Source organism: Euphorbia lathyris, chromosome 7 (genome assembly GCF_963576675.1).
Source record: "Euphorbia lathyris chromosome 7, ddEupLath1.1, whole genome shotgun sequence".
NCBI classification, from domain to species: Eukaryota; Viridiplantae; Streptophyta; class Magnoliopsida; order Malpighiales; family Euphorbiaceae; genus Euphorbia; species Euphorbia lathyris.
The window spans coordinates 42,716,890-42,732,347 of NC_088916.1; the positions used below are offsets into that span (position 1 = coordinate 42,716,890).

At 35.6% G+C, this 15,458-nt stretch overlaps 1 protein-coding gene and 1 long non-coding RNA gene across 3 annotated transcripts; both read right to left on the reverse strand.

Annotated features, from left to right (window-relative positions):
• Positions 1 to 4,047: 4,047 nt before the first annotated feature.
• Positions 4,048 to 5,798, reverse strand: LOC136235291 (uncharacterized). The gene is made up of 3 exons (XM_066024894.1): positions 5,594 to 5,798; positions 4,702 to 5,118; positions 4,048 to 4,620 (listed from the first exon to the last, which is right to left on the reverse strand). Exons 1-3 carry the CDS (start codon positions 5,639 to 5,641, stop codon positions 4,393 to 4,395), a joined length of 693 nt encoding a protein of 230 aa, XP_065880966.1. The 5' UTR covers positions 5,642 to 5,798; the 3' UTR covers positions 4,048 to 4,392.
• A 133-nt stretch (positions 5,799 to 5,931) lies between these two features.
• On the reverse strand, positions 5,932 to 13,420 carry LOC136235292 (uncharacterized). Of its 2 annotated transcripts, XR_010691748.1 has the most exons (4): positions 13,156 to 13,420; positions 12,053 to 12,173; positions 11,761 to 11,947; positions 5,932 to 11,405 (listed from the first exon to the last, which is right to left on the reverse strand). It is a non-coding gene; the product is annotated as an uncharacterized lncRNA (long non-coding RNA). The 2 variants fall into 2 exon arrangements; XR_010691747.1 differs by having other exon boundaries at positions 5,932 to 11,947.
• Between the last annotated feature and the right edge of the window lie 2,038 nt (positions 13,421 to 15,458).

A 15,458-nucleotide genomic window follows, 5' to 3' on the forward strand; every position in this document is an offset into this window, starting at 1 on the left:
CTTATATAATACTGACTTATATATTGAGACAGAAAAAGTAACATTATTTCTAACTTGATGAGTCCATAAAAGTATGAAATAACATTAAAAAGTGTAGGGAGCTGTTTAGAGCATCCTGTAGGATTTCTGTCCCTGGGCTATCACGAGTATGAAGTACTTCCTGCAGGCATCCGGGATACGTTGCAAGTTGACAGACGAGGGATTAGTAGCTCTCGATTGATTAGGATATGATCAATTTATTTTATTATCTTTTCTTTTTCTTCTTTTTCTGTCTCGGAGCACCTGCTCCTCCCTGTAAGCAAAAAGAAAGAAAGAAAAGAGTATGAAATAACATTATTACTAATTCCATGAGTAGTAGAAAACGCCAACATGCAAAAACGGAAGCATTTGCCGGCGAGGGAACTGACTGTGCAGTCGAGGTGTATGTTGTCTTGCCACCATCCGCCACCGGGGTTTCTGTCGTGTTGTACGGACATGGCTCAGTTCAAGTCGCTTGGCCAGACTGGTTTCAGCGTTGTTCTTCATGACTCGGCCGACAACTCTATTTCTGCCCGGACTATTACCTACGCCAGATTGCTATTCATTCATTAGCAACCGACCACTCAGAATTTGGAGACATATTCAAAGTTGCAAGTCCATATTATCAGTTAACAATGGTTTTCAGTCCGTTTTATTAAAAGACAAGCTAATAGCTTGACTCATGCATTTGCAAGATCAGCTTCTCAACGTGCTAGTCTAGTCTTTTTTGATGTATTACCGAGTTTTGTCTCATTTCTTTTGTTTAACTTTTATCATTCTCCGGCTCATTAACGAAGTTTGCTTCCCAAAAAAAAAACGCAGCTTGCTTCTTAAATATTTTTTTGAGTGAAACTGAGTTTCAAGGAGGGAAGGAGGAAAGTTAATCCCAACTAGGTTGGCACCAACTAAGCAACCAAACCCTGGCCAAGAAACCAAAAAACTTTATTAAAAAGAAAAAGAGAAAAGTTCAATACAATGAAAGCAAATGCCTACTTAACAAGGCGAAAATACTCTGTCCTATTTGCATCTCTAAACACAGTATTAGAGCAAAAATAAGGAAAAGAGTTCCACCAACAGTCAGAGGTAGCTGTGACAGCAAACTTGGAAAGACAATCTGCAACTGCATTCCCCTTCCTAAACACATGAGAAATTCGAACTGCACGAGTACGAATAATGTCAAGGCAAATCAACCAATCCGAAAGAAGGCTCCAATGAACATTTCTCGATCTCGATTTTAGTAACACAATCGCATAGATTGAGTCACTCTCAATGCACAAAGGAAACCAATTCCGCTCAACTGTTTTGAGGATAGCAATGGTCATCGCTTTCAACTCAGCCATGAAAGCTTATTGTTGCCCCCAAAGGATGCGTAAAACAAGCTAAAGGAAAACCACGGCAAGTCCGAAAAATTCCGCCAGCGCCCGCTCCCATCAAGCCTGTTGCCCCGTCGGTGTTAACTTTAATCCACCGCTGAGGAGGGGGGCTGCCATTTTAGAGAGAAAACAGTGAGAACTGACCGAGCAATGCCCTTGACTCCAAAATTGTCCAGGATTTTCTTATCAAGAACGGTATTGTGCATATATCCCTTCATCCCAATGCTAGCCTCCTTCACACACTTCCAAATAGTCTTCAATGTGAGAATAATAGAAGGTTTAACATCATTAAAGACGCTATCATTTCTAACCTGCCAAAGAGTCCAGAAACCGCTAACAATGGCCGAATTCCATAATTGAAAAATTTGACTGCTGAAATTTGCTAGGTCTGCCGAAATAATTAAAGTTTTAATAGTCGATGTGCAATTAACAGAGGTCCCAAAAGCATCCCCGATACTCCGCCAAACCTGTGAAGAGAACGGGCAATGAAGAAAAATATGAGCGATAGATTCCTCACTCCTTTCGCATAAAGGGCAACGCGAAGCTATTATGAGACCTTTTTCGCGTAATAAATCCATGGTGCTAAGCTTCCCTAAATTCGCCTTCCAGCAAACAATAGATCTTGAAGGTGGGAAAAATTCTTTCCAAAGGAAACGCGCCCAATCAACTGAACGGGAAGGACAGATGATAGACATAGTTGATTTCACCGTAAAAATCCCATTTGAGCTCGGTTTCCAGGCGCAAACATCGTCTTCTTGACTACCAATGCGAACCTGGTTAATAGAGAAAGCAATATTGGCGCTGACCGACAGGTTAGGTCTCCAAGCACCATCAACAATAAAATCTGAGACCTTGTCCTTCAAAACATTTTACGCAGAGAGAGGAATTTGCAATTGTGTAGCAATATTAGGGACAATCCAATTATCAGTCCAGAAACAAAGTCTGGAATTGACACCGATGCTCCAAAAAATATTATTCCGTATAGCAATGAGACTGAAACGAAGAGAAACACCAATGGAAGAGCCGCCAATGATTTTTTTAGGAATATTGTTTCCAGTAAGAAGCCGACCCCTTAACAGTTTAGGAATCAAGTTGTCCTCATGAAGAACCCGCCAAGATAATTTATGGAACATAGCCGTATTGACGTCGGCAATATTAGGGACATTTAAACCGCCGACAGACCGAGGAGTGCAACTTGCTTCTTAAATATTTGTTTCACTTGTATGAATAAATATGTTTCTTATATTCTTCTTTACTTTTTATTTGTTAATAAAAATTTAAAAATATTTTTCATTGTTTTAAATATATTTTTATTATTAATAAAGACCTAGCTATAGCATGGGTTTACATGCTTTTATTTTTAGAAAGTGATTAAGAACATGACATCAACCACTATTTTATAACAAGAGAATTCTTTGTAGTCCTGTTGAAAAACACAAATATTTATCCATGTTTACAAAGTTATATTTAGCAACTAACAATTCAAATATGAATTGCTAAAAAAAATATCTATAAAATATCAATGTTTTTATTTGTCAAATCTACTACACATCCATTAAACAAATGGCTAATTACAAATCTAGCCCAATTAAGAGGGGTCTTTTACATATCTAACCCACTTTACTTCCATCTTACCAAATTAGACACTTTTAACCATTTTGGACAAAATTACCCTTAGTTCTATTCAATCATCGATCTTCTTCTTCTTCTTCTTCTTCTTCTTCGGTTCATCTTCTTCAATTTCTAATACCAATCATTATCGATTTTTGAGATTATTGACGTATTATGTTCAATTTCCCATAGAAATGGTATGTTTTTAGCTTATATGCTTGCTTTTCTCGTTGGTCTTGCCTCTTTCTTCATCTGTAATGGTATCGTTTCAATTTCCTCTATTTTCCACAATTTTCCTCCATTGCTGTCGCATTTGTGATGAAATTTATCGCATTTCGTCACAAATGCGACAAGAGTTGTCGTATTCGTCGCAAACGTTGCATTCGTCGCAAATGCGACAGCTCTTGTCGCATTTGTGACGAAATGCGACAACTCTTGTCGCATTTGTGACGAAATGCGACAGCAATGGAGGAAAATTGTGAAAAATTGTGGAAAATAGAGGAAATTGAAACGATACCATTACAGATGAAGAAAGAGACAATATCAACGAGAAAAGCAAGCGTATAAGCTAAAAACATACCATTTCTACGGGAAATTGAACATAATACGTCAATAATCTCAAAAATCGATAATGATTGATATCAGAAATTGAAGAAGATGAACTGAAGAAGAAGAAGAACCAGAAGAAGAAGAAGCGGAAGAAGAAGAAGAAGAAAAAGAAGCGGAAGAAGAAGAAGAAGAAGATCGAGGATTGAATAGAACTATGGGTAATTTTGTCCAAAATGGTTAAAAATGTCTAATTTGGTAAGATGGAAGTAAAGTGGGTTAGATATGTAAAAGACCCCTCTTAATTGGGCTAGATTTGTAATTGGCCCTTTGTTTAATGGATGTGATGATTGAATAGAACTAAGGGTAATTTTGTCCAAAATGGTTGAAAGTGTCTAATTTGATAAGATGGAAGCAAAGTGAGTTAGATATATAAAAGACCCTCTTAATTGGGCTAGATTTGTAATTAGCCCTTAAACAAAAATGTAATTGAACTAACTGTTCGCTAAATAAGGAAAATATATTTTAAACTATTACAAGTAAGTAAAGAAGATAGAGACAGAAATAAATGTGTTTCTGGTGAAATAGAAATATTCAGCATCAGCTTATTAGGTATAGAGAAAGATCCATATCTTATGGAATATTTGCATTCACAAATATAAATGCGGCTAATGACCGATTATGAAAGGAAGCTCAATGGCTATGTAATTGTATATTAGTGTAAACCATTTAAGCCGCAGTACCTTGTACAGAGGTGTGTTCTCAACAAGACCTTAGGCCTCTCCAACATCTCATCCGTCTACACTAAGAGAAGAGAAGCATTCCCAATAGAGAAATCGAGTGACTAATATTCCTCAGCACTTGTAGCTAATGGGCCAGTGAAGCAATTATCTTTCTTATGTTGTTCATTTTCCGTCAAAAGATTTCTCCATATCCATAAAACTTGCATCAACCCACCATTTGCAATATGCAGAAGGAGTACTTGTGTGCGTGCCGCAAAAACTGTCGACGCAGCCTTGATGATGACAAACAAGCAACTAATAACAACAAGGGGCATGTTCAATCCTTTGTGCTGCTCAACATATAAAGTTAACTTACATTACATACAGCAGCAAAAATGTCCATATAAATGAAAGCATACAGGCGTAGATACCTCAGAGTTTGAGAATATTTCCTGCAATGTCTCCTTCAAAAAGTCAGTCATCAAGCAGCCAATAAGGAGACCAATAGGAATCAACAATTCCAGGTTTCTAGAGATGGAAAATATAACATCTGATAAAGAGCTACAAATGAAAAGTGTTATGAGAGACCATTTCAATGTTGTCTGTCCAATAATCAGTGACCGCTTCAGAAGCACAGCCCCTGTCTTTCCCCATGGGAACTCTTTCACAGGCTTCGGGGCGGCCTCCCACAACCTTTCTCCACCCATACTCAGTTGCATCTTAATCTTACTCCGGTTACCAAAGTGGCCATTTCTTATTTTCATACAAAATGTAGGAGAAAGCTGCATATTTTTGCACAATAATGCCCATCTATGGAGCTGAACGGGTTTGTTTTCCAAGAGTCTAATCTGCATAAAGGGCAAAACATAAGCTCATGCAGATTCAGTGAATTTGATTAAGGACTCCCTTTGGTAAATGATAAGCAATTTGATTTGAACAATACAAGTTAAGAAAAAATTATCCAAGTGGCAGATTGCAAGAATACATCAATCAAAGACTTGCAATAGCAGATGAACATCAATCTTAACCCTAGTAGTTAAGAACAAACAATTAGAAGCCAAGTGAAAACACATTAAACTCCCCCATTAACTCTAACCCTTTAACCTCCAAATTCGAGTTAATGGAAATCGGAACTTTTTAATGGAGATAACCTTTTAACACTCATTTGCATTCCATGAACTCCCCCTTCATTTCCATAAATTCTGCTTCCCTCCGTTTAACTCCCACCTCCATTAACCTCTTAACTCCCAAATAATCAGACTGTTACTGCAATTGATGTAAACCAGAGCACAATTAACAAGATTACGGAAATGCAAATCTCACCTGACATTTTGGGGTAGGTGAAAACACTGATGACGCCGGGAGCGCCATTTAAAGGAGCGTTCTTTTTCCGTCGATCGGTTGCTCTTTCACCACATCGCCTTAGCTTTCGTGTTCTTTGCTGGATTTTCTCTCTAGGGTTTATTGGTCATTCAGCTCCAGTCGAAATGCTTTCTGTGGGCTGAGTCAGCCTGTTCACGGGTCCGTACCCGCCCGGCCCGTATTCTCTGGGCCTGTCTTGAATATGAAATTTGGGCCAACACCGCTCCAGGTCTGCTAAAGTCCGCCTTTTTTGGACGGACTTGGAATTTATAAAAATACGATCGGTCCGTCTATGAATATCAATTAATAAATTAATATATTTATAAATTAATATTTATTTTTAAGTATAAATTTAATTTTTTATTATTAAAAATTATACATATGTATTTAGGTGGGTTTATATGGACTGAGTTTGCGATTTGATTTTTGAGCCCGAGTCTAGTCCGGTACGAATCCGCCTAAATTAACAGCGAGCTAGACTGAGATTGGATTGAACATTTTCAGAAAAAAGTCCGTTGGATCCGGCCTGAGCTCGTCTAAATTAACAACAGGCTGAGTTTTAGACAAAAGCCCATTAGATCTGACCCGAATCCGGTCCATAAACAGGTCTAAACTAAAACCAATTTTATTCCAAACCTTTATAAAAGATATAATTGAGCACCTAAAGTTAGCAAATTAAATTAATTTCATACATCATTAGAAATATAAATATTATGATCCCATATTAAGTCCAATTGCATATCAATTTGGCTCAAAAATGATTTTGGTTTATTGCGATCTTAAATTAGAAATCAAATGTTTTATGCTTAATGTAATATTCTTTTTTCTAATACATACGGAACATGTAATGATTTTTATTTTTTAAAAATGTGTGCACATTGACATGTTACTAAAAATACACGGTGCATGATTGAGGAGAATGTTAAAATTAGTATGGAAGTAATTTTTATTTTACTTATCCTATTATGAATATTTGATATTGAAAGTAACAAGTTTTATAATAAAAACAAGATGCCTAATAGTAAGACAAATCTAACTAGAAATAATAATGTTAGTGAGTGTCACTATCATTATTAGAATATCCAAAATATAATAAATATTAGTAGTATGTTGTGATGAGAGAAACTCGTCGTTTGGCTGTTGTCATTGTGCTAGGGTTGCTTGCTAATCACAAATATTTATCGTCATTAAAATTAATAGAGTGCACTAAATTTTAAGACCTTGGTCTTTTGTTCAGACCTTCTTCTGTTGTGTTATTTCTTCACAATATTCCTTTTAATTTTACAGGGAGAAAATAACTAGTTGTAAATGATTATAAATATATAGGAACATATCAGAATTTATGATTTTTTTTTAATTATATATTTAGCTGTACAAAAAAGTGTGCATTAAAAATTGACGAGCCATTTAATCTCATGCCATGCTGGGTTTAAACTATTTATATGCTAATTACGTTGATATATGTAAGGGAAGGATCAGGTGAGAACAGATTTTTATGTGAGAACATGAATGAAACGACGTCGTTTTGACGGTGTAAGGACGCGGTGACATTTTAGTAAATAACATGCACCACCTTTAATCAACATTAAATGAAAAAATGGGGAACGAGAGATTCGAACCTGGGGCGTAGGGGGAGTGGAGTATAATACATATTTTAATTGAACTTATATAATAATTTGTTGATTAACAAATAAAAAAATACAAAAATACAAATCCGATTAATTCTCGAGGGCACTGTCCGTCCGACTAACACCTAGCGTTTTTTACAACGTTGTACATATGTAAGACCCATATATAAACATGAAGGAATCAGTGACGGATTATGCGATCAATATATTGGAGTTTAGTGTCCTAAAGACAATTATTTTAGGATATAAATATTAATGAATAAATTGTTTATTTAATCATTTGTTTAATAAGATATATAGCGTAAAATATAACTATATATAAAGACACAAATCTTTCATAAAGAAAGTAATCCTAAGTTTGTTTAAGTAATTATAAAGTGTTCATACAAGCATGAAGTGAAACTATACTTTATAATAAGATCAATAAACTTAAAATCAATCCAAGTCAAGTAATATGTTATAGGGGTTGACATATTACTGTTGAGACTTACATGTAACAATGTTTTCTGTCGAGACAGAAAGCTGATCTCACAAGCTTTAGATATTTAGATATCTAGACAGTTACATGGATCCGGTGAAGGAGTTCATTAGGATTGGGACCCGACTTGAGATAACAGTATGGATTGATTTATCTAATGTGTCAACTGTTCATCTCATTGGTATTAGTAGGTATAACTAATCCTACTCAAACATTCGTTAATTAGTGATTCTGGATTATAGAGTCTGGTACATTGATTCTGTGCGAGCACGATCCAACAGGTGAGAGCCTGGGGTGTGTGAGAGCAGGGTTGGGTATCACACAAAGTAATTGCAGAATAGTTAATGTCAGATTGAGCATTCGTCACTCCGGATAAGTAGCAGATATATCCAAATGGCCGCTTGTGGTGAATTAACTGAAATCCTTGCAAGGTGATAGAGTTAAGAGTAGAAATAGATATTTCACTTAACTTATCTTTCAGAGTGAATTCAACCTGTATAAGTAAAACAGACTCTTCGTTATATGTAACTTTGACACGTTCCATGGTTATAAGGAATTGACCAACATGATATAGTTGATGAAGGATCGTATTATACTGTACCTAATGCAGAAAGGTTAACGTCAGTTATCAATCTGACTTCTTAATTGCTCTGGGGGAATATCATAGGTTCTGCTAGTAACAGCTCGCGACGGTATTCCGTTATATATATGTTGGAATTAATCGTGATGAATAATCTCAAAGGATATATACGGCTAGTGGCAATAAAGAACCTAATGAGTCGCATATGGGACTTAGAATCGGAGGACGAAAGTGTAAATTAGTGAGACACGATATATGGGCCGAAATTCATTAATTAAATAGGGATATTAATTTGATTTAATAATTATAATTAGATTATGATTATAAATTAAATTAAAGTATTATCTGATAATATTAATTAGAAGTTTTTATGTGATTGAAACTCTAATTAATTATCCCTAACATTAATTAATTATTAATTTGATTAATAATAATTATCTAGATATAATTAGTTACTATTTAGATAATAGTAAAATGTTTATTTAATTATCTAATTAGGAATCCTATTCCGAATAAGATTCCAATTATTTAATTACCTGACACAACTGGGATTAGAGTTTTGAGAAGTCTATAAATAGACTCCCTAACCCTATAATTCTGCCAACACTAAATAGAAGGGCTAGAGGAATCGTTCCGCAACCGTCTCGGCTAATTACAATCTTTCTTACTCTCTCGTTGATCTCGTATCGATTTTTGTTAGAGGCAATTATTGCGATTGCTATTATTAAGGTTGATTACTGATTAGTTATCTTTTTCTGTGTTGTTTCTTTTGTTGTTCGTGATACACGGATTTAGAGTTGTGGGCACTTCGTTTGCAACCGTAGATAGTTCTTCACCGAATGTATTACTTTCTATCCCTCTTTATATGAAATAACAATTAACAGATCTTGAAAAAGGGAAATAGATAAAATTTTATTATTCCGCTGCGCCTAGACTTGTCTATTTTCCTTCACAATATATATATATATATATATATATTGATGTGGTTGAATCCTACAGATCCAACAAGTTTTATTAAGACAGAAAAATGAATCAAATGAGGAGTTGAGGATCGACGACCTCACTCCAATGTCTAAATATGCTTTTAGGGATGGGATGAGAATGAACATAACAGTAAATAAATGGTATCAGAAATGATTTAATGATTGAATCTCTTGGAGATTGTCTCATCCTATTTATCATGAATTATGGCCAATTGAGGGTGTAAACAACCCTAGAGCGTGTGGATACATGTGTCGCCTAATGACAGGCGGAGTTGTGCGTTCATTAAGCGAAAATCAATGTGGTTAAAACCCACATTCTCCACTATTGACATGATCTAGGATAACGTGTTGTAACAATTTGATCTATGGTAGGATCAGTTACGATGTTCGGATCGTGTCATATGACCCAGTCTTATGAGTGACCATTGATCTTCCATGATAACGCCACATAGACTTTCATATTATCTGACATCATATGTCCCCCCCTTCTTGGTTCAGGGTTTGAGTGTTTTAGGCAAGAAGGCATTTCCTTAATTATACCTTCGAGGGCCATGCCTTCAGGTTGTCTGGAACGGGCCAAAAGGCCCGGGACCATTTGGGAGGGCCTTGGACTAGTGTCTTTTGTTTTGGTGATTTAAAAGGTAGACTGATGAGGCGTGTATGTGAGTTTTTGTCGATTGTGTCGCATGTCTTTTCACCCGCCTTAATTATAGATGTGTTAGGGCGCGTTTATCTCGATGGGCATTGTTTGAGCTGACGAGTATCAATCCTCACTTGACACGTGTTGTTGGTGGCGTTGTTTTTTGCAAAGGAATGTCAGGAGAAGTTAATGCTCTTTGATCATTACTGCTTGGTAATAATTATTGCCTCCTCTCGAGTTTCTCATTGGACCTTATAAAAGGGGGGAGGAGTTTGGTGAGTGGCTTTTTACTCTTCCCTCTTTTACCGTTGCTCTTTTTTGTCCTTAATTCTTTTCGCTTGGTTATTTGTTCTTCCTTTCTAGATATCTAATAAAATTGAACGTAAGTTTTTCATGGTTTAACTTTCTTATGTTTGTTATTTCCAATCATATAGGTGTACCAGGTTCTTTGGTTGTAACATGGATCCTAAGAAACAAAATCCCAAAAAACATTCTAACAAAATGGCTGATAAAGCGTTGGGAAAGAAGACAAATCCTCCAGCCAATGAGCATCCCTTTTTGTTCTCATCAGAATGAGTTCTTTTATTTCTAGGTATCATGACCTTCAACATATAGACGTTCATCTCCGATCTACCTCTTATCGGGTGAATACTGATCGAAACAGTTATTTGGATATTTATACTCAACACCTAAAAGTGGGAAATGCAATTTCCCCTTGATGCCAGTATTGTGGACATCTTATAAGAGTTTGTGTTATGTCAATCTCAGACTTCCCCAACACCTAGCTAGAAGTTTTAACCCTAGTGAAGATTGTTGAAACACCTTTCCACAGGATTTTGATTTGACAAAATTAATTAAGTAAAAGTAAATATTCTATAACACACTAAGTTTAAATGCTTTGATTTAGTGTTACTAATGTGTTTGTTCAATGTTGAGTTTATAATTTATTATAAGACATAAAGATCATAAGGCCCAAGCCCTATATGGAAGTCAAGGCCCAAGTCAAGCAAGCCCAAGATCACTCAGCCCGCGTATCTCCAAGACGCTGCCGTCGAAGTAATGAAACGCATGCTGAGCAAAGAAGGATCGAGAAGATCCACGTAGACAACTTCGGTATGAAGCTGCTGAGCTGTCTCGACAAAGCGTACAAGACAGCCGCTGACTACAAAGCAACTTCCAGACCAAGTATTTCCTCTATTGGTAAAGAACAGAAGACGCAGAAAGCTGTCTGTTTGACATTACCCGATTTGGAGGAACATACTGCCACACTGACCGAAGAACAGAAGATGCTGGAATCTGATTGGCTAGGAGAACTGCTAAACAGACTGAGTGAAAGCGGCTTGTAGCCGTTTCCCTCCAACGGTTATTTCGAAATTCGAAATAACCAGAAGCTCTCATAGCTCTCTATAAATAGAGCATTCAGAATCCACATTCTTCAGAGAATTTTGAGCAAGAGTCGCTACGCTGACAAAACGTATACAAAAGTTCTCCATCAAAAGCAAAGCAAAATTCTTACACTACAAAGTCTATTCATTTGTGTAAAAGTCTAGAGTGATTGTTGTTCAAACATCTAAGGTGTTCTAGCAATTGTTGTTTAGGACAAAATCTTTATCACTTCTAGAAGTAGAAAGGAGAGACTGAGTACTCGGTTTTAAGTACTCAGCGGAGAGATTAGGATTGAGTAGAAGTATAGAGGAAGGTACTTTTGTCATACTCAATTGATGATATTGTAAAAGGTTATTAGGATTGAGTAGAAGTATAGAGGAAGGTACTCTTGTCATACTCAATTGCTGATATTGTAAAAGGTTTGAGGCTCTACCTTTAAAGAACTAGACTCCCTCCTTTTATGTATTTGTATATAAGAGTTTGAAGTTGTAGTTCTTGTATTTGAACAATGGTGAACCAGTAGGACTTTGCACCACTTCCACCATAATTAGCTGCTTGGTTATCTGTTGAGCAGTCAGTTCCAGCGGAAGTCCTAGCCCAATTGAAGGCGACCCATTTCTCTTCATTGTCAAACAACCCAAACCAGAAAATCACAATTCGCATATAAAATTAGCAGAAAAGAATAGAAAAATTCAGAGATAGAAAGTGAGATGAGACGAACATACCATAGACTACGAGACGGGCAATTTTTGATGGTGGAGAAATGGTATCCTTTTTTAATGGTCAAAGAACAGAGTAAAAAGAAAAACAACAGTATGATATGCTTGCTGGAGCAAGTTGCAGGAACTGTAGATCGTTTTTAAGTTAGAAATTATTAGTAACCCAAAGAAAGTAAATGTAAACATAAGGCTTAACAGGTAATGATGTGGAATACCTACAAAAGGAGAACAGAAGTCTAAAGCTTTAACTATAGGTAGAAGAAAAAACATGTTGTCCAGAACAAACAAACAACTTCAACTTCAACTATATGGACATCCAAAACCCAATGAATAAAGACACCACCAACTCCTTGGTAGTTACTTACCTTTAATATGTATTAACTAAATAGAGTATCAATAAGCATTGCTTTAAGAAGATTAAAATTTACACTCCACTCATTCAAATATGACAAATCGAATGCAATACCTGTCAATAGAGAATGCAAATTGGAACTTTGTTTCAAATTTCAGCCAAATGTATCAAAATCCTAATGAACTTATCCTAATTAATTCAGGGAAAATAAATTACAAAGCCAGAGCTTAAGGGGAATAATGTGAATTTTGCTAGTATAAGTTTACGTCAAAGGTGCAGTAAGATGAGAAAAAAAAAAGAACAGCTAGCCAATAATTAGTTATGTACCAAGCTGATTTTTAGCAGCAACTAATGTACTAATTCAAAAGAAATCTTAACCAATAAAAAACCAACAGTATTTACAGGAGAAATTAAACTTCATAAGATATCTATATAACTTGTCCCTTTTACTTAAATGGAAATCCCATATAAGACAGATCTGTTTGTTTCAACCACAAGAACATAACACAAAGCAGAACTTCCAATTTCACTCGTTACAAACTATTAGACTCCACTTGATATCACATTAACAAAACCAAGTACAACAACATTTATAATCATTTAATAAGCAAATATATGACAGACAACCAAAACAAAGGAGGAGAAATAGAAATAGTGAAAGAGTTGATAAATTGAAAATACGAAGTAAACACTCAATGAAAAACTTATATAACCACATAACTTGGGGAAAACTAGACTTATTAGTCAATAAATGTACCTGGAGAGAGAGCAAGAACCAGAGAAGTCAGGGAGGTAAGATCGGGCGTAGGAGAGCAAGAACCAGAGGAGAAATTGTGAGGTAAGGCCATAGCAGAGGAGTGGACGGACCAAATGAGAACTGGGTGGCGGTGAATCAGAGCGCACTACACCGGTGGTGTTGTTGGAGGCGAGGAGGAGTGGAAGAGCATGAGGTTATGGGTGGCGGCATTCCAAATTGATCTGGAGGAGATTGGATTAGGGTTTTTTCTTATAAGAGAGGGGTGGGATTAGGGTTAAGAATGAAATAAAGTAAAGACTTGTTATATATATGCCCTTTTATTTTATTTTTTTTTATGTCAAATATAATATTTTTTTATCTTATTCTTTTTATAATTTAGGCTCCTACACGTAGATGCGTCGGTGAATAACCCCACTTGTTGGTCATATCACCAACAATATAAATCACCTACTAAAAATGTCGGTGAAGTGGGCTGAAAAAATCCCGCAAAATATCCCCTACACATTTTAAAAATGTGTAGGTGCGTGTGTAGGTGCATTCCGATACACATTTTCTGTCGGTGTTCCGTCGGTGATACCGACACAAAATATTTGGTCGGTCCATTCCGTCGGTGATAGCGTTTTTTCTTGTACTGCAATTTAGGTCTCGATAAACGTGACACATCATTTATATTATTCCGTTAAGTTATGTCAATTGTACGTGTAGAGAGAAATTAGAACTGGATAAAATAATATGAATGACATGTCACATTTTATTATCGAGGCTTAAATTGATACTTTTTTTTAAACGTTAAATATACATTGATGCTATTTTGTATGTGAAATCTAAATGTACCTCTTTAAGAACCACAACCCTATTTTAGTAGCTTATCTCAAAATTATATAAGATGTAGAAGTTAGAACTCTGTTATAGGTTCTAGGTAGGAAGCCTATTGAGTGATCCTTAAATTCAAATTCTGTCTTAATAGGATCGATCCATGCTGGTCTAATGTTGTAGTTGAGATCGATTTTTTAGTAAGCTTGAAGCATATGTTATAGCACAACGGTACCTGATATATGGATGACGTAAAATCTATAATGATTTGATTATTTTGGCATAAGTTGAATTGAAGGAAGGGGAAGTCAATACCTTTGACAAAAAGCAGCTACTCATTTCCAAAAATTGTCAACTAATTCGAACAAATCGTTACCAATATTATTATAAGTGGCTTACCAAACAAATTAATGTAAACAACTGGATTCCACTTTTTAATTTCACCTCCCAAATCATCAGATTTTAATAATTTATTCTCCGCTTCATTTCTTTTTCTTATCATATGCTATATATTTCTTACATGAGTAATTTAACTACTTAATATACGAGCCACTGTACTATACCTTAATTTATTTTTTGTAAAACTAATCATTTTACATCAATATACATATATATGATACTATATAAACTCAACATGATATAAATTCGAACTCAATTTAACAGATCTGATAAAAATCAAGTTGTATTGAAATGTGAAAGTGTAAAAAGTACGGAGACAATCCAAAACCAAGAATTGGTAAAATACAAAATACAAAGTTAACCTTCTACTTTAAACTAAACTAACTATATATATCTTTTAGCTAAAAACTAACTAGCCTTTAGAGTATAAAACTGTGTGTTATATCTGCTATTTAAGAGTGCACAAAAAAAAATACGGAATTGAAATTAAACCAAAATATAGATTAACTTAAACTAATTTACTAGTATATGGTTTTCAATTTCAAAAATAATGGTTAATAATTACGGTTATATTTTTTTATTTTTAAAGTCTAATGGATACAATTTTTTTAACAAGATTGGATATAACATCCTACAAGTACAAAAACATCTATTGGAGAAGCAATTAATTATATATGATTTATAACTTTGTTCATAATTATTTGGCTGGGGAATGTCTTTCATCTATATATTATCTCGAGATGAGATTTGGCTTGATAGGAATAACTGACACCATGGAGGAGAGGCTACGGTTGATAGAGCTCGGACATTACTGGACGAGTGGAACTTTGCTGATACGAATTAGGCGGAACGGAGGAGGACTCAAGTTTCCATTTCAAAATGGAGACCGCCTCCCAAATGAACGTTGATGCGATTTTTGTCATGAATGGTGGTCAGTATGGAGAGGGGGCACTGCTCAGAAATGACAAAGGCGAAGTTCTACTGGCTATGGGCAGTAGCAGAAACAATGGCACTAAAGGAGTGTCTGCACGTGATGCGGGTCTTACAAAAATGTGGATAGAGTTTAATGCGAATGTTTTGTGGACAGCCAA

Excerpts from the sequence above, each read along its gene's own strand:
- LOC136235291 (XM_066024894.1), bottom strand. The coding sequence starts at position 5,641 with ATGGCGCTCCCGGCGTCATCAGTGTTTTCACCTACCCCAAAATGTCAG. Across the intron at positions 5,119-5,593 it reads CACCTACCCCAAAATGTCAG|ATTAGACTCTTGGAAAACAA; the intron begins GTGAGATTTGCA and ends CCCTTTATGCAG. Across the intron at positions 4,621-4,701 it reads AAATATTCTCAAACTCTGAG|CACAAAGGATTGAACATGCC; the intron begins GTATCTACGCCT and ends TATGTTGAGCAG.